The sequence below is a fragment of the Musa acuminata genome, chromosome BXJ3-3 (genome assembly GCF_036884655.1).
Source record: "Musa acuminata AAA Group cultivar baxijiao chromosome BXJ3-3, Cavendish_Baxijiao_AAA, whole genome shotgun sequence".
Lineage (NCBI taxonomy): Eukaryota > Viridiplantae > Streptophyta > Magnoliopsida > Zingiberales > Musaceae > Musa > Musa acuminata.
Window position 1 is genome coordinate 29,115,304 of NC_088351.1, and position 24,330 is coordinate 29,139,633.

The 24,330-nt window shown below is 38.9% G+C and overlaps 5 protein-coding genes across 11 annotated transcripts; 2 read left to right on the plus strand and 3 right to left on the minus strand.

Moving 5' to 3' along the window:
- Positions 1–1,037: 1,037 nt before the first annotated feature.
- LOC103978561 (protein IQ-DOMAIN 12) lies at positions 1,038–4,348 on the minus strand. Of its 5 annotated transcripts, XM_009394395.3 has the most exons (8): positions 3,870–4,348; positions 3,524–3,684; positions 3,210–3,385; positions 3,014–3,108; positions 2,651–2,932; positions 2,223–2,450; positions 2,012–2,143; positions 1,038–1,942 (listed from the first exon to the last, which is right to left on the minus strand). In XM_009394395.3, exons 4-8 carry the CDS (start codon positions 3,086–3,088, stop codon positions 1,310–1,312), a joined length of 1,350 nt encoding a protein of 449 aa, XP_009392670.2. In that variant the 5' UTR covers positions 3,089–3,108; positions 3,210–3,385; positions 3,524–3,684; positions 3,870–4,348; the 3' UTR covers positions 1,038–1,309. The 5 variants fall into 5 exon arrangements, with proteins under 5 accessions (XP_009392670.2, XP_064996956.1, XP_009392669.2 ...); XM_065140884.1 differs by lacking the exon at positions 3,524–3,684; XM_009394394.3 differs by lacking the exon at positions 3,210–3,385 and having other exon boundaries at positions 3,446–3,684; positions 3,870–4,347.
- Positions 4,349–4,894: 546 nt separating this feature from the next.
- Positions 4,895–7,973, plus strand: LOC103978562 (uncharacterized). The gene is made up of 9 exons (XM_018823404.2): positions 4,895–5,032; positions 5,120–5,211; positions 5,301–5,370; positions 5,469–5,526; positions 5,623–5,684; positions 6,070–6,302; positions 6,425–6,458; positions 6,543–6,668; positions 7,527–7,973. Exons 2-9 carry the CDS (start codon positions 5,164–5,166, stop codon positions 7,709–7,711), a joined length of 816 nt encoding a protein of 271 aa, XP_018678949.2. The 5' UTR covers positions 4,895–5,032; positions 5,120–5,163; the 3' UTR covers positions 7,712–7,973.
- Positions 7,974–10,438: 2,465 nt separating this feature from the next.
- Positions 10,439–12,771, minus strand: LOC135632306 (protein EARLY RESPONSIVE TO DEHYDRATION 15-like). 2 transcript variants are annotated; one of them, XM_065140763.1, is made up of 3 exons: positions 12,636–12,771; positions 10,863–11,242; positions 10,439–10,760 (listed from the first exon to the last, which is right to left on the minus strand). In XM_065140763.1, exons 2-3 carry the CDS (start codon positions 11,215–11,217, stop codon positions 10,600–10,602), a joined length of 516 nt encoding a protein of 171 aa, XP_064996835.1. In that variant the 5' UTR covers positions 11,218–11,242; positions 12,636–12,771; the 3' UTR covers positions 10,439–10,599. The 2 variants fall into 2 exon arrangements, with proteins under 2 accessions (XP_064996835.1, XP_064996834.1); XM_065140762.1 differs by having other exon boundaries at positions 12,628–12,732.
- A 3,371-nt stretch (positions 12,772–16,142) lies between these two features.
- On the minus strand, positions 16,143–21,238 carry LOC135632843 (sanguinarine reductase-like). Of its 2 annotated transcripts, XM_065141664.1 has the most exons (10): positions 20,876–21,010; positions 19,522–19,742; positions 19,340–19,447; positions 19,170–19,223; positions 18,981–19,065; positions 18,408–18,513; positions 17,806–17,892; positions 17,589–17,686; positions 16,956–17,065; positions 16,143–16,361 (listed from the first exon to the last, which is right to left on the minus strand). In XM_065141664.1, the coding sequence occupies exons 2-10, from the start codon at positions 19,573–19,575 to the stop codon at positions 16,296–16,298; spliced, it is 768 nt and encodes a 255-aa protein (XP_064997736.1). In that variant the 5' UTR covers positions 19,576–19,742; positions 20,876–21,010; the 3' UTR covers positions 16,143–16,295. The 2 variants fall into 2 exon arrangements, with proteins under 2 accessions (XP_064997736.1, XP_064997735.1); XM_065141663.1 differs by lacking the exon at positions 19,522–19,742 and having other exon boundaries at positions 19,340–19,452; positions 20,876–21,238.
- Positions 21,239–23,201: 1,963 nt separating this feature from the next.
- Positions 23,202–24,248, plus strand: LOC135632887 (probable calcium-binding protein CML10). Its single transcript, XM_065141737.1, has one exon. It carries the CDS (start codon positions 23,476–23,478, stop codon positions 24,025–24,027), a length of 552 nt encoding a protein of 183 aa, XP_064997809.1. The 5' UTR covers positions 23,202–23,475; the 3' UTR covers positions 24,028–24,248.
- The last annotated feature ends 82 nt before the right edge of the window (positions 24,249–24,330 follow it).

The window sequence follows — 24,330 nt, forward strand, 5'->3', positions numbered from 1 at the left end:
ACATAATAATAATAATAATTTTAATGATTTATTAATATATAAGTAAAGAATTATATCATTTTGTAATATAGAAAAAAAATTATGCAAGCAATATAAATTTCATACTCTGCATGCTCCAGTGGCCATCACTTGCAGGAACGCCACATGCTCCACTGCCCACCGGCGTCGCTGGCCTTTCTCGGTCGGATCTCACTCTTCAGCCCCAGCTCGCGATCTGTCTGCTGACGTCCGAGGTCAGCTTGCCTGGAATGGCCTTCTTCGGGAGCGAACCTTTCCACCCCATGCCGCCGACTCCACCGCTGAAGCATCCATCGGATCCTGCATGCTTGGTCGACCAGGAAGGCGCGCCGGTGAACGGGCAGGCGGTGCAGTTCGCGGCCCGAATGCTCGAGCTCGACTCGCTAGGCCATGGCGGCGTCAAGATCAGCACGGCAGTCTCTCACACGGTTACGTTACCCTGAAGAGTCGTCACATCTGCCGGCCATTTCTCAAGGCCGTTGCCGGTGCCACCAAGGAGATAGATCCCGCGGACGCCCACGGTGAAGCCGTTGAAACTCTGCATCTGATCCTTCCCGGACGGCAAGAACCGGACCATATTTGGTGCTAACTCCATGAAACAGGTCAGCCAAAACACAGCGTGCTTGGCGTTCCCGGATGCCGGTCCGAAGGCGGAGCAGGCGGTGGTGATCAGTGGATTTCAGACGGAGAGGCCAAGGCTAAGTTTTAGCTTCACTCTGTACGCCATGAAGACTACCTGTGGAAACTTCGACCTCACTCTTCGGAGTTGGAAGTTGAAATGGCATTATATTGCTTCGAATAAAGAGTTACAGTGAAGATGCTGTCATCACACTCTTTCTTTATGACTCATTAATGGTGAGTCTACGGTTGAGTAATCTTTATCATCTCCAATATGCTTTAGGAGTCTCTTACTCATCCAATTAGTGTTACTTGAGAGGCCTTTTGATGCTACAGAACCAAGAACAGCGTGCAAGCATAGGGAGTCAAGCAAGAGGGGTTGCAGCAACAGAGTTCTGGAGTTCTTGCACAAAACAAAACCATTTTATTAATTGGTGAAACATAGATTTGTTTTCCACCACCAAAAAGAGAAGAGAAAAGGTTTAAGCGCAGAGAGACATATCAGTAAAGATCATATATATATCATGTATATGCATGCGGTAGCTGCCAAAATGTAGGAGCTGCAAACCCAAAACCAACACCGGCAAAAGAAGACTTCAAACAAGTTTCCCGCAAGAACTCCAACCCAAAATCACTGCTTTCGAGCTGCTTTATCTACACCCCTGTCGGCAGATCACCTGAAGGCGCCGTGCTGATCCCAGTTCGCAACCGGGCACTGGGAATCGAAGCTGAGATCGATGGAAGGCCTGTGAGACCTCACCGGAACCGCTTGACCTTTCAGGCGTGGCGATCTCTGATGAGCCAATGGAGGTTTGCTGGACTTGCTGCTGAGGCTTATGTCGCTGACGACAGAATGGAATGGTGACAGTATCCTGTTTGAGTAGGGAGTGAACTGATCGAAGCAGACGTCGCCGGCGCCCGCCCGCTGTTTCGGCGTGCTCATCGACCTGAACCGTGCCTTGGTGGATGCTGTGGATGCCATGTAGCTGGGGAAGGAAGGAGAGCTTGAGAAGGAGTCATCGTCTCTGACAGACGTTGTTCTTGACCTGATGAAGGACCTTCTGGCCAAGTCTCTCAGTTGAGCTTCCTCTGCTTTCTCCTTGTCCAAAACGAGTGAGTCCGGTATAGGGCTTGGCTGATCACGAGAACCTTTCTCTGGGACTGGCAGGGGATTGATCTCCACGACGTCTTTGTCCAGTGGTTGTGCCCCAACCCACTCTTCGAGCCACCTCCACCTGTGGTTCAGGTCATCAGCCTGCACTTCTTTGCCTGCTGGTGTCGATGGTCTCTGGGCATTCCTTCTCTCCTAATGGACCAGCAGGAGATGTCAGACATGGATGGATGACGACTGAACTGATCAGGAGAAAAGACGGACCTGATACGAAGAGGCATACTCCAAAGCTCTCAATCGCTTTACTGCAGCCTCTCTTCTGCTTCTGAGTATGGCATTGATCTCTTCCTTGGACAATATGCTGCTGTCCCATCTTCTCTCACTGATCTTATGAAGCTTTGCAAGACGGAAAGTTACAGGAATTACTACCTCTATTGCCGGAAAAATTCACCGGGCGAGCAAATTAGGAACTTACTGTCAACTTCAGGTCATCTGATTCCTTGGGCCTGGCATGAACGATTTCTTTAAGTTCACAAGCTTGTTCTTCCGAAGCTCTCAATCTGCTAGCACAGGCCTTTGACTGAATCCTCATCAGTGACTGCAAACCCTGGAGAGTAAGACTGGTCTGACGCCTCACCGCTTGGCCACGAACAAGAGCCTGCAGCCTAACCAAGCCCTTCAATGCTCGCAAAGCTTTTCTTGCCTGCAAGAAATCATGTACTTTGTAAATCTCGATGATTTGTTTTCATCATAAAGCATGCATTTTTCAGATTGCAAGCTGAATCTATGAAAACCAAAAAGAGAAAAGATCAATATGACAGTCGAAAATCCTTCGGTATCCACCACAATTTTCGTGTAGAATGCTAGTAGGATCAAGCGAAGTGAAGCTGTGTGTGAACTTACGAGATGTCCACGGAAGGTAGCTTGAATCTTAATAGCTGCAGTTTCAAGTCTCTGATGGTAAGGTGGATTTCCGGTAAGGCGAACCACCTGAGCAGCAGCCTGAGCAGCAGCAACAGCGGCCTCAGCAGCTGCTGCAGTCGCGACTGCAACCGCCATTGCGTGCTTGCTCTGCTCTTCTTCTGCTTCCTTGAGTGATCTCGCGTTCATCGTTGATGGAACTGGAAGGGCCGGCGAGCATTTGGACTTGAGCCTTAAGACCAGCCATCTCCTTCTCCTCTCCTTCTGCAATAGGGTAAACATAAGGTGACGATCTAATATCTCATCTAATATATATGCGTAAAGCTTACGATGCAGAGCTCTGACCTTTTCTGTCTTTGCATTAGAATCGGAGACAAATAATCTCTTCACTCGATCAAACCAACTTTTCCTCCTTGCCATAAGATAATTGTCACAAAATCCTGAATTTTACAGTCGATTTTAGTTATTTTCTATGATCTAAGTATGACAAAACCAAAGATCAGCCTAAATTTGCAGGTATATTTTCTCGACCATCGACAACCATTAAGATCGATATGCTGCTGCTTGTGTCGATCTTAATTCTCTAAGAAGAAAGATGTTCTTAGATGCTGTGTTGATGAACAGCAGCTTCACTCTGGTCACTACTTGAGATCAGTGGCTGAGCAGATGAAGATGAAACTTTGGCACAAATAGTTAATCGGATAGGATTCAATATGGCTGCCATCAAAAGACAGAATAGATGTGAATTGAGATCCTATGCAAAAAAAGAACATCTACCTAAAAGAACATGGAAGCTTGTTGCAGTATCAGAAAATTCGACAATAGTTCTGTAAGATAGGGAATAAGGATAATGACATGATTGTAATCATTCATTTGATTCTTTCTGCAATCATTGATTTCTTTTCAGCCACCCATGATCTTATACCAAGAACAGGGCTCATCATCATAGAGCTGATCCATGGAAAGCTATTGCTCTCCGCCGAATAGAAAGAGGAACAGATTAATGAGATCCATCCCTATGCATCAAACGTAAATCGTGAGAAAAATCGCCAATACTTTCCTCGCTCAAACAAAAAGCAAAATCTAAACAGAGAATAACCCGGTCAAAGTTCATTGATCCAATTAGCATCAGACATAAACTCAACTTACGCTTCAAGATGTTCTTCTACACTGATCTAATCCACACAAAACAATTGCTTACCGATCAGTTCTTCAGTGATATTTTGGGAGCTGAACTCAGAGACTCCATTAACAACCAGATCCAGCGTTTCACGAAGGAGAAACAAACCATGGCTCTCTTTAGCTCTCGGCCTCTCTTCTTCTACCTCCACTGGCGTTTGCTAGGGCCTTCTTCCTGTTGGATCCATGCAGTAGGTGGCAAAAAGGAAGAGGAAAGGACTGTCCACAAAAAGCCAGACTGTTTCCACAGGTCTGCATGTTATTGCCACACTACCACAACTCCAGTCTCTCACTTACCCCAACCACCCAAAGGTTACTCCATGCTTGCTGTCAAAGACTCAAAAGTCTTGGGAAGTCGATCTCGAGAAAACTGGTCGAACGCAGTTGCTGCTTGCAGAAGCTCGTCATGTGCTCCATTGATGTCCATCGCAGACGAGACGGGCGTCGCTTAGCACGAGAACGAGACCTGGCGAGGTGCAGTGTTTGATGCCCGCAGTGCGACCGCGTGGGTCCGTCACACCTGTCTCTGCGGTGTCTACAGCCTATATTCCCATAGTTTTCACCCACCCTTCAGAACTACAGTGGGAGTATAATCTCCATGCATGTCTCTTCTCCATGAAAACAAGTGGGTTTGTAGTACTCCAATGATGGAAGCCGATCCAAAGACAAGGTGACCTGGAAAGTGGATGCCTGTACTGCCACCGCTTCAATAATGCCCGTCCTCACTGTTTGCTGCTGATCACAGATGATGCTGGTTTTGTCATCGAACAACAGTAAAAAGGATGCTGAGCAGTGTTGCTCGGTGTTTTCAGGTCAACGAAGAAGTAATAAGGGGGATAAGTGGGGGTTACGTCGTCACCCTCATGATATCGTTTCATGGCGATGCACGTGGTTCCACCCAAGAATGTGTCGGCTATCATGGCGGCTACATGTTGCATTGACGACCTCTCGAGAACATGTGGGCCGAGACGTGACTCATGTCTCCATTCGGACTACACATTGGGTCTGAGCATGCATTTGCTTTCGAACCACATTCGAATCTTGGTCGATTCAATTGCAACGTTATTGGGCCGTACATGGGCCGAGCCGGTCGGAGACGATCGATGACTTTTTGATCTAAGTATCTCCGCTCCAATCGTCTTCCCGCTCATGTTTGATTGTCCACTTTCTCCATCGCCGCTTCCCGTTTGCCCCCAAAACCCTACCTTTAATTGGTCTCAGATTCGATGCTATTTTGGCATCTGATATCGGTTTCTCCCACCTTTATCTCAGGTACGAAGTCTTAGGCGCTTAGGAATTTTGATTTCGGGGGGTGGATGGAGTCGCTCAACACCAAACTGTACGAAAAATACAAGAAATTGAAGGTGCTTCTTTTCCCATTCTCGCCTCTGTCTCGTTTGGGCGCTCAAGGATCTGGTTGTTCTTTTTTGTGATTTGAGCTCGCTCTTCTCAGAAAAGGAAGTTCTTTGAGGAGGAGGGGTGGAACGATACAAAAGATGCTGATCTGAGGAGTTATCAATCTGGTAGAGTTTTTAATGTTGCTGGGAACCCCTCGATCATATTTGCACAACGTTTTTTTACTAGAAATATTCGATGGGCTTGAAAATCGAGTTTCTTGCAGCTGTGGAGGACCTGATTGAAGAATTGAAGAATACGAATGAGCGGCTTCGTGCGAAATTGTAAGTTTTAATCGACTGATGACTTGAAGTAATTGGAGCAGTCTTACTTATCAGGAAAGTGAAGAAAGATTGAATTTTGTGCTACTCTGATTCCAGGTATTCCATTCAGGAGCAGTCTGCTGAATGCGAGAAGTTACTGCTTGAAGAGAGCAAGAAATGTAAGGAAAAAATGTGTCTTTATCTTTTTTATGAACTCAGATTCTTGTTGTTTTGCATTGATTTTTAGCCACGTAGATCAGGATAATTCTGGTACTTCAGAACTTCTTAGGGTGACTGATCCTGCATTGTAGCAACATCAAATAACATTAAATAATTTGTCGATGGATTTATTCTGTTTGATGGTTTTATTTTATTTTTGGGTGATTTCCTCATTTTCTCATGTTCTAGTCTGGACAATGTGGTCTTGTTTAGGACAAAAGTGATAAATTTAGGTTGTCATGTTCGAGTTTCTGTATGTGGTGCTATGATTGTGGCCTGGGAAGTTCTTAACTTTCCTTTGGAGTTTGACATTTATGACTGCAAAATGTTGATTTTTATCGGCAGCCAAGGAGCTCTCAGATGAAGTTGGAAGACTTCAGAATCGTTTAGCGGAGCAGAACGACATAAATGACAATTCATTGTTGACATCTCCTTGTCCAATACCTGGAATTAGTTTCACAGAGATGCCTAAATGTTCATCAACACAGAAAACACCATACTTATGTGAGGAAAATGGGACTCAAAATCAAGAAGTAGTTTTCCTCACTGATGATAGCTATAAAGTGGAGAACAAGGTGGTGAGTGATTGATATTGGCTTACAACACTTTTCTCATCATGTTTATAAATGTTCATCATCAAATGATTGATTTTGAAATCAAATTTCTGCATCTTTTCATTCCTCGGTTGGGATGTTGTCAGCCAGACTGCTGCAGAAAACACTTGGCTGGTTCAAGTATGTCTCGGAGTATATAACTTGCTATCAGTCTGCTTGTCCTTTCTGGAAGCATTTACCATAATTTTATTTAATTTTTTGCAGGTGATGCTTCAGAAGATTTTAGCAATTGTGTATTCCAGACTCTTACAAATTTTTTAGTCAGAATGGATTTCTCTGTCGATAACCAAGCTGAAAGTCTTCGTCTTTTGGTTGTTCACAAAAGGAGTGGTAATTTTTTGTATACCTAGCCAGATAATTTCTTTCTTTAATTTCAAGTTTCCAGTTTATTTTTTTTATATATTGCTAATATCGATTCCCATATCGGTCTGGTGCTATTTTTAGTGTCAGAGGTGATTGCATTTTTCTCTTCATTTTATACTATTCTTTGCTTCAACAAATCAAAAAGTTCTTTCTTTCCATGGGTTTAATGGTAATTTACTAATAACTTTTTGTAACAACTCAAATTACATGAGTCATTAAAATTTACATGAAATAGAATATAATTTTTTTGGCAACATACTTTATGCCTCAAATTCCAATATTTTTATCTATTTATTAGACCTTGGTATGACTCATTTTAGATTATACTCTAGCTTCGATACCAAATTTTGTCAAATCAGTGTGTATGTTCATAAAACTCGCATCCAGCGATCAGAGTGTGTGTTCACATATAATAGCTCCAGAAGTTGAGGATGTAGTTCTCGAGCTAGCTAGAGATTGCCTAAGTTGGTAGATTGTAGCAGTGTTATTCTGCTTGTTATCTGACAGTGAGGATGTGATTATTTATGATGATGCCAATTAACATGGAAGTCATCAATGTGTTGCAGTCTGTTGTTAAAAAGCTTGCATTACCTGTATACCATCAATCCTAGAGAGTGCATTCTTTATGATCTTTTATCTTTCTTTTTATGTATCTCAGTTATCTTCATCTCACCATGCTAAGTAAAATATATTACGAGGGTGTGGTTTCTACAAGTGATTTGTGCCCATTTAGTTCGAGTATTCTGAGACATCCAGAATCGAGAATATCTACTGCCCGTGGAGGTGAATTTTACTGATGCCATTACCTGTTTGTTCTGCTGGCAGGCTACAGTTTTAGCTTAACATGGATACAACATGAAGGTGGAGAAGGCGAGTTGATGTATCATGTTTCTTCGCTAGGGACACTAGAAAGGGTAGCTGTGGACTGGATGAAGGAGGACATGATGTTCAGCACAGCCATGTGTCATGTTTTCTTCGAGAGGGTATCGCGAGTCGTCGGACGCTGTTGATTGGATACCGTCGAGCCTGGCATCGGTAAAGAAAGCTTGTGTTCTAGCCACATTCCCGGTCTGATAGGGTTCCAATCCAAGACACCACCGTGGTTCAAAACTGGTGAAGGCTCAACAGGTTCTGTATCAGTGACCTCTTCAGCAACTCCACAAGACAGCTTGTCTTGTGAGAATGTACTGTCAAACGTGTTCATCCATATTTTTCTTGGCTTTGTGATCGTATTTATTAATTATCCCTCTTCTGCTGTTGCTTCTGGATTCATCTTGTGATCTGTTCGGTTTGTAGATGAATGCCGTGTACTCTGTTCAACATCTCAGATTGAGCCATAGTTTGTTTACTTATGTTATATATAGCTAAGATTGATGATATAGGAAGTTATAAATATAAAACTATATAAAATTGTTTGAGTAGACTGTTACATTTGGGGATGAGAAGTACAAAGCCACAGGTTGGGGTTGTAAATGTCATTTAATAAAGAAAATGATTATCTGGGAGATGAAATAATGGGAATACTTTTCACATTAATGTTACTCAATTTTATCCAACATTTATCCTTAATTTTTTTAATTTCTAGCACATTCTCCAAATAAGTGGTTATAATCGAAATTTAATTATAGGGCAAATTTCTTAAAAGGACCCCAAGTTTTTATTATTTTTTAGTAGGTGTCTTTTTTTTTTGTTTATTTTCATGAAACATCATTTTTTTTCTTCTAAAAGATGATATAATCATTTTGATGATGAAACCAATTGATAAGTGTTTATGAATTGATCTGCATTTTGAGTGACGTAGGATGCTTCGATCAGGATAAGACAATTAAAGTAGAAAGAATCATGTTGGGCCAAAGAAACATGTCAGAAGATTGGATGTCGCGCTGAAGGATTTGTCGACGTATCGATAGAAGTCTTCGGGCCATAGATTTGGGCATCAAGCCAAAAAGAATGAATATTGCGCTAAGGATATCGAGTTGCGGAGGTCAACTGGCTGATTGAGCAATAGGCCGCAAGAGAGGATGATGCACCGAAGAATCGGACGAAGTATCGATAGACCAATGACATACCGAACGACATGATTCATGCTTAGTAATAATTGTCTAGATCGAAGTATGTTTTTATATGTGTATGATTAACTACAATAGCAAGGCATGAAGCAAAATGAAGTCCCGGAGTCAAGAACGTAATTTTGTTTGGAGTTCGAGAGTTCGTTGGAAGTCTGGACGTTCGTCGGAAGTTTTGCCGAGAAGTCCCGGAGCTTGCCATAAAAGCTCATCGGAACTTGCCAAAGAAGATCATCGTGAAGTCCAAGAGCTTGCCGGGAGTCCGTTGGAATATTACCGAGATATCGTCAGAAGTTCGTTGAAAGATCACCGGAAGCTCGCCGGAAGAAACCATACTTATTTTGCTTAGAATATGTCTTAAGAATCGCAATTAGCATATAATTGGAGTTGGGATTGGGAGGTAATCCCATCAACTCTATTAAGAGTCAACTGGGCCCGAAGTTGGGCTAGTTTGGGCCGGATTCAAGGCCTAACCAAGATGCTGAAAGCCTGGCCGGTGGTGGCACCTGGGAGACTTAATCTCCTAGGTGGTATGGGTAGTGGTACCGCCAGAGCTTGGTCTCCGAGCTCTGTCAAGCGGTGATACCGCCAAGTGTCAGGATGCCAAGCGGTGGTATCGCTCGTACCCAGGATGAGATGTTTTTAGGCTCTAAGTTTGAATCAACTTGAAGCCTGTAAATATTCCTCTCATCCCTGGTTAAGACACACAAGTATTGAGAGTAAAAAGAAAAGAAACTCTGTTATAATCTTGTGTGAAACTCCTCTCAAAGTTCTAAGTGTTAAAATAGTTTGAGAGAGGAGTAAGTGTGGGTGTAAGGGTTATCTTCTAAACCCAGTAAAAAGATAAAGAACTGTAAGAAGGAGGTTGATCTTCACCTATTAAAGGAAGATCGATAGTGGATGCCAGTGGCCTCGACGAAAGAGGAATCGGTGGAGTGGATGTAGGTCACGACGATTGAACCACTATAAAATCGGCATGTTCTTCTCTGGTTTGCATTTCTATATTTGAGCAATTTATTTTACCGTAAACTTCTTAATTTGATTTACATCCACTACGCTCTTCCATACATTCTCAAGCTATCTTTACGAAAACGCTTTCAAGTTAACCTCTCTCCTAAATAGATTTCGTCGAAATCGGTTTTCATTGTACGAAGGTTTTTTGAACCAACATAATTTTATCGAAAAAGCAATCTCCCTTTCACATCAACTTCCTATCGAATGAGAAGTGAGGACAATAATAAATATAACGATGGAGAGTAAAATGTCAAACGAAAATGAGAAGAGAGACGAGGACAATAAAAAATTAGAACTTTGAAATTTTTTTAATTTACCCTTAATTATATACAATTGAGCAAAAATATAGCAAACTCTAAGATATACAATCTCTAACGTGCTTATAGATGACAAAACAAATAAATTTTTGGATTGGTTGAAAAATCACAAGCAATGTAACTTTTCTCTCTGCAGTCTCATGAGCACTTTTAAGCCATCCAAAACAATATTTTCTGATGAAAACCACCACTCAAATATAGATATGGTGCAAACCATCTAAGGAATTATACCACAAAATATTGTTTCCAATGTCTCTTAGATTGTTGCTGATTTTAGGACGGCTTGTTTAAGATTAAAACATTCATACACTGCACTCAATTTACGTGGGACACAGAACAATGACACTACATAACACCTTATCATCAACTCCACTGACTTCTCTACACCTTTTTGTTTGAAGGACTACAAAGAACTACAACAGCAGCCTTCTAACTCTATACAAAAGGTACCCTGTTCCCTGGAGATGGATTGCTACTGACAAAGTAGCACTCAGACGATACTCAACGAGGCTGCTGGATTATACGGCGAGGACTGCACTTTGGGCTCAGGAGCTGCGCAGGTTTCTCCCAATATTTTGCTGGTTCTAGGATTGGTCTGGTGCCCTTCTTTGGATGTTTCAAGCCCAGGCTCTTTACCTCTAGCTCTTCATCACTCAGAAACCCTGTTCATAAGAACACAGTTGAATGAATAACCACCAAAAGAGTTTCATATCTAGTTATTAAGCATGATTAGATATATCTCTGGATGACATGTGGTCAATTACCATTACAGAATATCGTTTCTTTCTCCAGGGCTTTTGAAATTTGATCTCCAAACTCGAGATACAAAGCTGCATAGTCAAGCTCGGCTTCTGGAATGGATAATTCATCAACAATTCCAAGATCAAAGGAGTCGGGCAGCAGGTTGGTCACATCCACCTCATCATCAGCATCAAAGGTTTCTTGATCTTGGTGCTGATGGAACCAATGTTCACGGAACCATGTGGTTGTCTTCACCAATTCCCACCATTCCGGTGAAAAATCTTCCACCTGTTGAAATGCCATCGGGATGAAGAGTGGAGCATTTGGGTTTAGTGTTGATTTGCCTGCCGCTCCTGAGGGCACTGCCATAGGACTCATTGACTCCTGGTTGTGGCCTCCCTTTCTGATTACAAAATGATGAATTAAGCTAATTTAGAAAATTTTATTCAATAACACAGTACCTACTATTTCCAAATGCCATCGGAAAGGTTGAATGGCTACAACTAAGGTGCCTTTTGTTTCCTCGACATGATATAATAAGATTATTTAGAATATTTTTATTTGACAATACGGTACCTTCTTTTTCTTATGTAATGCCATTAGAATGATTCGAAGTTTGTGACTATGGTGCCTCTTACTTCCTACTATAGTGCCATTACAGTGGCATCGCGTTTGTAAGTACCTTATCAGTTATTCTTTAAATTTCATCTACCAGTTAACAAGCATTAGCAAACTAGTTTTTTGGAAGTCAGACACATAATCTACTCATTTATTCTTCTTGTATATCCAATAGTGGAATTCGACTATTGCAGTATTGTTTCCTTATCAATACAAGAAACCAAATGTATACCAAATATGGTGTTGGAAGAATACTCGGTCATAAAAGGGGAATAATATAAATTCCTAAAAACCAAACAAGAACAAAAAGATTCTACAATAAACCTATTTAAAGTCTTAGTTTTTTAAAGTTTACACTTAAAGCTCAAGGTCCATGGACAACAGTTGGCTCTAACAAATGAAATCCGGCACCTATTTGTCTCTTTTACTCGTCTAAATTGCTCGTTTCAAAAGTTCAAACTAACAATCCAAAAGGCAAAATACAAATTTGAAGCTCAAGCGCAAGATCAATTGACAATATAATCTACCTAACAAAAGTTGGCACTTTGCCCCTTTTGCCAGCTCTAGAAAAGTTAATCTAAAAAAATGAAAGAATCCAAGTTATTGTTTTCCCGTCATCTACTTCAAGATGATGGGAAGCATAATTGACGGATCTAATTTTGGTTAAAAATTAAGCAATTCCAAGAGAATCCAAAAAGGCATTCTTGTTCGTGGATCATAAAGTGCATAGGTATTGTTTTCTGAAGGCAAAGCAACAATCTTTCCGCATCTGCCCTAAAACACGAAGTCTGAGGATTTGGTTTATCGACTGATGGACGTATCGAAAGTCGTATTCCATCATCCGAAGAGAAGTATGGAGTGAAAGGGAGAGAATATGCAAAAACACCTTAATTGGAAGCCCTAAGGACAACTCAATTCAGGGATCTGGCAAAGCAGTCTAGCATATCCTCATGGAAAGAGCAAAACCGAGATCAGATCATCCAGATCTAACAAAAATCGCAAAATTCAGGAGATCACGGGGACATAAAGCAAAGAGTCTACCGAGCCCACAACATCTACATCAGGTCGTTCAACACACAGATCGAGAAAACATCTTGCTTAATTTCGGAAAGAACCCTACAAGCCTGCAGGCACGCATGCTTGCAACAACAAGATGTAAGATATGTATACCTTCTTACCGGGGGATCCCCCTGCCCAAAATCTCCGGAGACTGTGATGGGTTGTTGTAAGAGAGGTCAGAGTTCCCACGGCTGGTTTCAAGAACGCGAGGGAAGCCGTCAATTTATAGAGGGACAAAGTGGCGTCCCGAAGCACTAGCTTCGGATCTACGAAGCGACGCTTCGGGTCGACGCCTGCGTAGACCCACTCGCCACTCGCGTACAGTTTGCCCTCTTTGTTTCCAAAATATGTTCTCTTACCCATTGTAGGTCAATACAATCCTTACCTCTCCTCTAACTGGAGAATCGTGTAGACCACGTGTTTGTCTAGTGTAGGCTCCACACAAGCGTATAGCCCGGTATGACTCTGCGTAACAACGTAAGGGGCAGCAAATTTATTGCTAATATATATAGCTCATCATTGAGCTTAATTTTTAGATTTTTTCCGCAAAATATCCGTATTTTTATAAATCTGTAATAATATTTTCTTAATATATAAAAATATTATTTATTTGACCATTATTTTTTTTTATTTTCTTATAGACTTATCAGCTGATTCAATTATAATGTTTTTATATTATGTTATAGTATTTTCAATGATATCAAGAAAACATTATAAAGTAATATATAATATTTTTGATAAAATTAAAAATATTATAATACAGTATAAAAATATTATAATAGGAAAAATGAGAAATAATAGATGACAAAATATATTCGAAAATTCTAAAATTAGGAGGCACTTCCCATGAAAAATCAAAAAAGAGATTTTTTTCCTCCAAATCAAAATCTTCAATCCAATTACTGATGCAGCTAAATCTAGAAAATCTTAATTTCCCTTTGAGTGCCTCCTTAATTCACGGAAAGAAGCACTTAATATTTGAGGCAAAAATAGATAATGTTACATCATCGAAATCTTCAATCTAACTTCAACACTGTTCCAACGGTGGTCGAGAAATGCTCGAATCACATCGAGAGATGAATGCTGAGAGAGATGGAAGCAGCAGGGAAATGCATCCAAGCAACCTTACTATCGTTATATCAATCAATCAATCAGTTGTTTATGTCGACATCATAATCGAATTGTGGACAGCCGGCCAAAGATTCAAAGATAAAGTAATGATGGTAGTGATGGGTAGGAAATGACACGGAAACCGAGTCCTATTTGTCCATCTGATTCATGGAAAAAAAAAAGGCTGATTCTTAGTCATTGATCTTGTTACCCACTCATATTATTTTCAATTCTTTGCGAGGACATATATTAATATTTTCATAAGATATTATTTGGTCTGTGGATCATATAGCCCGTAGATACAAGGAATTGTTTGTTTTGAGTGATGGGTGTACTTGTACGATTTTATCTTTTCGGAACATATGAGTTCAAAAAGTATCTCTAAAAATAAGGAAGACCCGACAGACTTATGAACCCTTGATTCCGGAGAAAACATAAGGTCATTTAATCTCACATTAATTGAGAAATATTAAAACGAATGACTCATAAGGTCTATAAGGTCGGTAAGTTTACAAAGAATAAAATCGTGTGGGTACGCCCATTACTATAATTCCTCGTAAACTTACCGACCACACTAATGACCAATCGACGATGATCCCTTATCATATTCTATAAAATATTACTCATATTTACAAATGATAATAAAATTTATGTTGTTAAAATGAAAATATTAAGATGAGTAATGTATATAATAGTTAAAATAGGTGAAATATTTAGTATTGATGGTACAAATAGAAATAAGTGTTTTCTTTAATTTAACTAAGGATATTAATAAAAGTATAGCTGACCTTAAATAACTGAGATATTATATATATTCATTTGACACATCACAATTCGGATTCACTTTTCTTACTTTGAGAGAAGTATATGCAACAAACAATAAGTAATATTTTTTCAATAGAAAAAAAAATTATTTTCCAAATTGTCTTTCATTAATTTCTCAGCTCGTAGAATATAAAATCTATAATAAAATTATAGAGGTAGTCACTAATGCTGACAAAAGAATCAAATAGTTTATATTAATGTATTATTGTACATTCTGAATTTGAATAATAATTTTTCTTTTTAAAAAGATAAGCATAAAAAAGTCAAAACATTATCACCAAAATGGTTGTAGGGTCAAACAGGACTTGAAAAAAATCCACAATAATTAAAGCACTTGCACTAATAACATGCAATGCACCTGAATCCATGCACAATATGATGATGACAACCAAAGATGTTTCAATGGTGAGGTGACATGTTCTAGTGTGGCAAAGGCATAATTTATGATCTAGAAGGTACCATGAAACCTAAAGGGAGGTGGGAGGGAGCACATGGTTTGGGTGCTAAATTAAAGACCTTTGACACCCTTTTATCTCACTTTGGACCAAAAAAGAGTCTTTGTCATGGGGATAAAAATAGTCTATGATTGACACTGATCCACCATGTGGTGGAGAAGAGTGGTTGGGTGACATGAGAGCCATAAGTTTGTGAGTGAGTGTGTGTGTGTGTCATCCTTTCAATGGCCCAACAACACAATTTCCACATCCCTTACAGGCCATGATGAGATGAGGTGTGGAGTTTTCCTTGGTGTGTTGTCCCCACAAAGATAGTGGAGCCCTGCTAATGTCATCATCATTATGTTAAATCCTAGTTTTAAGGATTGTGTGAGGGTTTGCTAGTGATGGTTTGTCTATGATGCCTATGGTTGTCTATGATTGCTATAACATAAAAATATGATCATTATTGATATAATTTTAGATTATGTAATAACTAATCCTAAAAAATTAAGTAGTTAGAATATGACCTAAATATATTTATAAGCCTTATAATCAGATCTCTTACGAACATGTCGGTTTAGACTTGACGTACGAACGAATAAAGATTAAGTACATTGTGCAAAACCAAATGAGAAAGGAGTATTAAATGAAAGTTTTAATTGAACACTAAGCGACTTAAAAAGGGATGATTACTTACTAATTTCAAAAAAAATAAATTAGTTTACGCTTAGACTTTACGTGCGAACTAAACATAAATACATGACATAAACCCAAATAAAAATATAAGTATTTAAAAAATTAATTAAATATTAGATGAAATAAAGAGCATGATTCATACTAACAATTTGTTTAGAAATGATGATAAAGTTTTACAAAATGACCCAATGTATCTATAAGCTTTAACAAGAATGACCTAAAAATTCAGCTCTACTAATGCAGGATAAAGTGCAACTCAAATTTGCTTCCAACATGAACTAAAAACAAAAAAACAAAAGAAAACACCTTTGAATAAGATGGGCTTTCAATCTGCATTACACAACCAATGCATGATGTAAAATCACATTATTTAACATGAGACAACTCCTCTAGTTGTTTCTAAGGTAAAGATCAATTATATAATTCCATGAGCAACAACAATGAACTATGTGTGTTACCATTTGCATTTTAATCGGTTCTCTGTTTTGTTGTTATGTTAAGTTGTTTCTGTCTGTCTTATAGACAAACTTTAATGGTTTACATGTCAAGAAAACAGTATGTCACAGCAGGAAAATGAATATAATGACAACAGGATAATACAAGGTGACAAAATTATTTCACATACCAACATATATTAGTCAAGGCATCTGCTACAATGAGTAAAACTCAGGTTTTCTGCACATGCTCTGAAAATAGAGCTCTATCATCCAGCTAATTAGCTTCAGCAGCTTTAAAGAGCTCCTTCCATTTCTCAGGATCACTTCCAGGTCCATCTCCCTGTAATCCACAAATTTGGTAATTTATGGAACACTAGCATTTGATGCCATCAACATGCAAAATTGTGAACAATGATTTAGGCCTCATTTCATGACATTTTCTTTTTCTTTTTTAATTTTTTACTTTCTGCTCTATAAGCAAATGTCTGAAAATTTAAATACAAAAATCGTTTGATATTGGTATTTTGTTTCTGGTTTTATTAGGATGCTTCTTAATAAGTTTGTTTTTTTTCAATCAGGAAAAGAAAAGAAAGCCAAATAACTGAATGGTATTTATCCTCTTCTCCATTAATAACTCGATCCCATACCTTTCTCTTGCCATTCAATTTCCCTTCTCCAGAAACAATTGTTTCCAATACAAAGGTAATGCAAATAAAACAGAACAAATAAAAAGAGAGAGTTCTGTTTCACTGTTCTTTAAAGCATGAAAAAAAATGAGCAAAACAAATGCAAAAAAAAAAGGTAGGAAAAGAAGAAATGTGAACATACATATGTTAGTTGTCTGTTTGTGACCCTCACGATTCCATTGATTTCAGGTTTGAAGAGCTTGAAGGTTCAGGGAGTAGATTTTAGTTAGTTATCAAGGAATGAGTACCTCAATTGAGTTGATTTCGTAAATTTGTCCTTTGGTACACTCTATGTCAAGAGCTTGTATGCAGGCTTCGGCAACTACAAGTCTGCTAACCTCTCCAACAAGCACGTCTCCTGAAAGGAAATGGAAAATTTTGTTAACAAAAGAACCAACAGTAGTCAAGGATGGATATTATTCAAGCAGAAGAACTTCTTTCTGTAATACAAAAAAGAAATTCTAGCAGTCCACATGTAACACGAGACCATTAGACCAGAAAGTATTATCTTCGTAATCGCAACAAACGATTTCCAGGAATAAAGCAGCAACAAATTAAAAATTAACTGAGCGGAAAATAAACAATTTCCTAGCATGTTACAGATACCCCAGGAACACCATGAGAAATCCCACGTATGGGAAAACAGCTTGGAAGAACTCATTTTTCGCATACAGCAAGCCAACACAGACTTGCCGGGCAGGTAGAGATAACCATAGAGACACTACCACAAATAACCCTGATGAAATGGTAGAGTGAAGATGGCCAATGTTCCCAGTCGAAGACATTATAACAATTATATGTCTTAACATAGTCCAATGCAACCGAAGAAATTCTGAGAAGTTCCAGATTTCATTCTGTCTCATAAGTCAGATATCAAGTACCTTGACTTATCACGACTGCACGTCGTTTTCCTGCAGTTGCTTTAAGCAACGTATTTAGATCATAGGAAGTATATGGTCCATCAGTCAATCTCCCAGCCCTGGTAATAGCATAATGACTTTGTCAAGAAACAGACTTCAAGATCTCATTATATCAAAAACAAACTAGCAGAAAATTTCAAGGACAAACTTTCATATATGTAGATGACATATAAATCACCTGATAATGGTGAATGGTAGGCCAGAACTCCGCACAAAATCCTCACCCATCTTCTTAAACTTTAGAACACCAAAGAGATTCATAATGCTGAAAAAACCATAAGCAAGGATAAATGAAACATGTCTATAGCCATCTTTAAATCAGCAAGGAGGATCAAATGGAGGTATCATTTTTGCCTTATCCTACTGCTTCATCTCATCATATCCCTGAAAATCATCTGAGTTTATATACTTGGGTTGGCAGGTAGAAGCAATCAGTTTTCACTTCATTTGGTTACAAATTGTTGTAAAAAAGGAGGTCAGCAGTTGCACAGACTTAAAATAGATAAAATAGCTAGCATCACGGGTGTTTAAGAGAAATTTCCTGAAGATAATAGAAACTGTCCTTATCCAATATATTAATGTATTCCACATATATTTGATTTATTGATTTCAAGAATTATCAAATGTTCTTTCCCAACTATTTAATGGTGTTTAAGAGAACTTTCCTGAAGATGATAGAAACTGTCCTTATCCAATATATTAATGTATTCCACATATTTAATTTATTGATTTCAATAATTATCAAATGTTCTTTCCTAACTATTAAATAGAAATGCATACCTCCATGGTAACTCATTGTACTTTGTAACACCAACTGATGACACAAGAACGAGCCTCTCAATAGTGGGAGGAAGTGCCAAAACAAGATTCCGTATTCCCTCCCAATCTTCAAATGAAGCAACATTTTAACGTAAGCACAGCTTAGTTTGTAGAAAGATATTTGGTCTTGCAAAGTTAAAGAACATTTCTTATACTAAACAAGACAATTATGAAACAATTAGACTTCATCACCCAAGGTGTTTTTGCTAGATGCACTGACATCTAAGAAGACTTTCATGTTTGCTTGCTCCAGGTCCCAAATCAGAAATCTTAGTTCAATTTTTTTACTTTTAGTGTATGCCAAAAGAATTTCTTTGTCGAATTCATACCCAATAATCCTCCCATTTGTATCTTGAAAACAATCCACTGCTAGCAGAATTTTGCATTAACATATTATTTTACCTGTACAGCCTTATAAGTTGAAAGTTTCTTTCATCAGTAAACTAATGCAATCGGCGTAAATCAGTAAAATCTCTGAAGCAAAAGTCTATGTCTCAAATGAAAATGTGGGATGCAGACAGGCATAGTTCCTACCAACTCGTTCAGGAGTGTTGTCTCCATCCCAACGCTTAGAAGGGAAAGCCGTAGTCCCAGTGCAGCAAATAACATGCGTCACTCCCTATGAAACAAGAGTCCTATAATTTGATTTTAAGTATGATAAATAGAAGTTCCTTTTTAAATGAATCTTCAAAACCTAAAATCTTAAAGAAAACTGAAACAGACCTCGAAAATGGTTGAATCTAAGTCACTTGGATTTCTTGTATCACCTTTATGTACCTGTTGCAGTCACCCATTCCACATTATACCAGCAGGAAAAAATGAAAAAGAAAAGAAAAGCTAAGAAACGAGCTTAGATAAAAGAACAAGTTAAGTGGAGAAAATGACCCCAGTACCTCGATAATGTTCTCATCTTGTATACCGAACAAAGATATTGCTTTTGAAGGATCTCTAAGAAGTAGGCGTGATTTTATGTTTCTACTGAGGAGGGATGCTACAATTAACTGTCCTGCATGCAAATTATTGCAATTAATCATTTGTAAAGCACTGAGAATGCCAAGACTTGATTTGGTTGTACCTCAAGATTAACATTAGCCCTAGAAGAGACAATTTCCCTGCAATGGCTTTCCATTGCTAAGTGTTTTAAATACACACTGAAGTAAGTGTGTGGAAACTGCAGATGAAGTATGGAGTAGAAATTTATAGTTTCCACTACTCTAAGTCAAGTGTGTTCCACCCATATAGCTGAACAGATTTTAAGTGTTTGCTGTATCAGATGATGAACTAGATTTCCTTTTCCTGAAAATCATTATAAACCTCAAAAACAGAGGTAGTAAATTATAAGGAAATTCCAATCGTGTACAAAATGAGAAGGAATAATATAAACTGCTTCTAACATTTCCAAATAATGATCTTAAAGGAAACATCAATTAAAGGTCTGTTGTAGCATTGTTAGCATTGTCATTCTCATCAATTTAAATTGTCACAGAAACTCTCAACAAGATACAGATATATGGAAACCATGCATCAATTATGCAGAGAAGTCCAAGAAGAGTTTCTTCATGGTTCAAAAAAGTGGACCAGGCTCCCTTTTCCAAGATATACTAGTGCTTAAACCATTCAAAGTCCATTATACAAATCTTTTAGTAATAAGAACCAGAAGAATGTCAATATGATTATGTCTTTCGATGTTTTTAAAAGATACATTGTCAGATCATACTTCATCCTTGAGATGTGTGTAAAAGGTTGCAATAAAAGGTCTATCATTGATAAGAAGCCAATAAAGCATTAAACCGAGTTTAACTCAATAGCCAATAAATTCATGTCAAAGGCCCCGCTAACCATTCAGATATCTTATCAAGGAAAAGAATTTTGATCAGTAACTAGTTAAAATCAGTTCATGATTCAAAAACTTGGTTATCCTATTGGTATGAGTTCTGTTATCTGTGCAACGAATTTACATCGTACCGAGAATCTTTCAATACAGTAAAGACTTGATTCTCCAAGATATCTTTCACTACAGTTGAAATATCCATTTCAGCGAATTTTTGCAGGATTTGATATCCAATAAGTATAATTTAGTGGCCATAAAGACACATCATATTTGGCTACTACAGTCTTCAAAGAGAATAATCCCCGACAAAGGATCTCTAAAACTCTTTCAACATTAAAAACGTTGATCGAATCAAGCAATCTTGACTCACTAATCAGCTTTGCTACAAACGAAAGAAAGCATATCAATCAGAAAACTATATTAATGTTAACGTCCCCGATTAAACTTTCATATATGAATCTTCCAAATACTACAGAATGCAAATAACAAAGACTCTCAAACCCGAGATGGCATCCATGTTGGTCGTCATCTAACTAAATCCCTTGCTCCAACAATAATTAGAATTGCTATGATAAGGTAAGGAAATCAGACCGCGTACCTACTCCACCAGTCCCACCGATGACGAGAACAACCTTGGAAGAAGAGGAGGGTGTTTTGGAGACATCTGCTTCAGCTAGGGCCGAGGGAAGCGTCTCTTCCTCCTTCACTGCATGAACTACGCCCCTCCCACCACTGCGACGGCTCAAAGAAGTGACACCCGAAGGAAGAAGGGAACAACCACAACCTGCGAGATTGGTGGATGGGATTGGATGAGGAATCGGCCATCTTTGAGAACCCTTGTGAGATTTCTGTAAGGGCAAAGGAAGCTGAGACGAGAGCTTTAGAGCCATCGCAACGGAGAGATGAAAGGGCGCAGATTCGAAGCAAGCTAGTGGGGTAGTTAGTAAGATGAGCGGCCACGGTTCTAATGGATTTGGAACCCCACATAACATGGCAGCGGCGTCAAGTGAATGGTTGCCCAAATTTCTAGTCTTCGTACACTATGGGAATTTTCTGGTTTCAGAGAGGCATGTCGACGGGTCTGAACCAGAAAGGATTAAGCTCGATCCATATCTGACCCAATTCTAAACGGGTCGGATACGGTCAGGTTGAGAGCCCCGTAGACGAATCAATTCTGATATATGGCCAAATAATCGATTCAGTTGAGAATCCAAGTTTTTTCTTTTTCGCACATATTGATTTTTTTAAATAATATTACATTTATTTTCCTCGTTATTGCTTCCTTACTTCCTCCTATTTTTATTTTTCATTATAAGACCTTCGTCTTGTTTCCTCTCGTGTTGCTAACAGTGACCATATCTCTATACTTCTAAATCATTTTGATCTTCATATTTTGTTTCTCGTCCCTCGTCTTTATTAAGTAATGACGATGTCTTACAAAGATAATAAAAGCCCCTCCCCCCTTTTTAAAACTTTTTTATTATCAAAATCTCTTATTTCACTCTCTTGTTGCCACTCATTTGTCAACAAAATGCTTTTCTCCATCTTCCTTTATTCAATGACTATCCCCTATGTCTCCTTCGACATCCTCAATAGTCAAAAAAATTTTAATTAAAATTAATATTTTAAAAAATACTATAAATTATAATAATTTTATTTCAAAATATGATAATACTTAACCTATTTAACTTCGTTTAAAAAAAAAATAAATGCTAAACCAATTTAACTCAATTTGGGTTTTCATAAGAAATTTTAAATTTCTTAATGAAACAGAGAAATGAGGGACAATGTCGCTAAAAAAATATTATTTTTTTAAATTACCTGAAAAGTCTAATCTCGAAGAAGAGGAGATTAAACTCTAATCTTTCACAAAGCTTTTCTAGATCAAAAGACATCCGTTAAAATTGAGATATGAGATTACTAGATTGGGGTTTACCCCCAAATTAGTTTTGTTCCTACTTGGGTTCGAATTGGCTCGACCACTCGTCGGTTCCAAACCAAATTAAAACAAACTTTGGGTTGTTTGATTTTAATTCTAAATCGATGATTCCGATTTTAAGCTAATTAAATATGATTAAAAATAAAATACCAATATGATATATCGTATAGTGTTAAAACTTTAAAGTTAAGTTTAGTTTAGTTTGATTAAAATTGTTAAATTTTTTTTATTTTTTATTACACTCATTAAAGATATACATCTTTTTTTTATTTCAAAAATAAAATTATAATTTTTTTTATTTTTTTTAGAAAAATATATTTTTAAGTATTTAAAAAAAAATGAATTTAAATTTATTTCATATTAAAATTATTTATTATATCATTTTTAAAAAATATTTTTAACTATTCTAAAATAATGAATTTAAATTTATTTCATATTAAAATGATTTATTATATCATTTTTTAATAAAAAAATATTTTTATTTAATTTAAAAAAAATAAAATAAATAAAATTAATGGTTCGAACCGGAATCGAAACAGACCCTAAGCGGTTCGATTCCCGTTTCGATTTTTGATTTTATAAAACAAAAAGCCATGTTTCTAAAATCAAACAGATGATTCTGCAACCAAAATAGACTCTTCCTATGCCGCCGCGGTCAGGTCCGACCCCAGCTCTCCTCCGACAACGAGGCATAGGGATTAAGTTCTTGCTACTCACGCACAGTCATCTAACTTATCCAAAACTAATTAGAAATTATTCTAATAATGTTAACACGTTATATATATTCTACTCGACTGTATTTGTACTCGACCGAGTCGGTAACCGACATAACTCGTACCGATACGGAATCCGACAAACCTCGTTTCCTACGCGTGTCCGAAGTCGTGCCAAATACAAGAAACCATCGAGGACGTTACGTCGGCAACCAACCTCCTTCACTTAATAACAGATTCCGTTCTAAATTACGCCTATCGGCTCGCCCTCGCCATCACTGCTCGTGACCTCCCGCGGGTCATTATTTATACCTCCATGAATCATGGCCCAAATCAAAACGGAACCCGTCATCTTCTCCCACCTCGCAGGCTCTCCGAGTTCTCCCTGCAATCGGATAGTTATCCTTCCACCGCCGTTTCCATCACTCTCTATATATAGACTTCGCCGATTCATTCTCTCCTTCCTTTCCTCAGGATCCAATCCGAGCGTATAAGGAAAGTCTCTCTGGTTCGTTTTGGTCCCGCCCTTCCTCTCGATCTCTCGCCATGGGTAAGATCCGATCCCTTTTCCGCTGCCACCGGTCCAAGCGTCCGACCGGTCACTCCCACTCGGAGGCCCCCCGCCCCGCTGCCCCCCCGGCTGCTGACCCCGGCGACTTGGAGCGAGTCTTCAACAAATTCGATGCCAATGGCGACGGCAAGATCTCGTCGGCGGAGCTCGCCGCTGTCCTCGAGATTCTCAGCGGCCAGCCGCCCTCCGAGGAGGAGCTCAGCCGCATGATGCGCGAGGCCGATGTTGATGGCGACGGATTCATCTCCTTCGCCGAGTTCGTCGACCTCAACACTGCTCCCGCGGCGCTCGAGGAGGACCTCCGCCTCGCCTTCGCTGTCTTCGACCTCGACCGCAGCGGCTCCATCTCGGCGGACGAGCTCGCCCACATCCTCGGCGGGATCGGGGAGGGTGCCTCCCTCGCCCAGTGCCGCCGCATGATCGACGGCGTCGACCGCGACGGCGATGGCCTCGTCAGCTTCGAGGAGTTCAAGGCCATGATGACCGCTGGCGGAAGCAGCGCCCATGCCTTTGCCGCCACAACTTAGGCGGTGGACTTCTCAAATCGAATCAATCTCGATCGAGGTGCGTAGCTCTCTCTCCTCCTCTTCCTCATCCCTCTTGCCATCTGGTCCGTTCCTTTCTCAGTCTCTGTTTCTCCTTCGTCTCTCTATAGAAATGGATGCTGGGATTGGGTAGACATGATGGTGTTAGTTGGAGTTGGAATAATTTAATTGTATCTAAAGCGGATCCTCACTTTTTTCTTTAATTTATTTCGATGGAGATTAAATTGGGATCCATTTATAGTTTTTTTTTCTCCTTTTTCATTTTCTTATGTTTGCAGAAATATT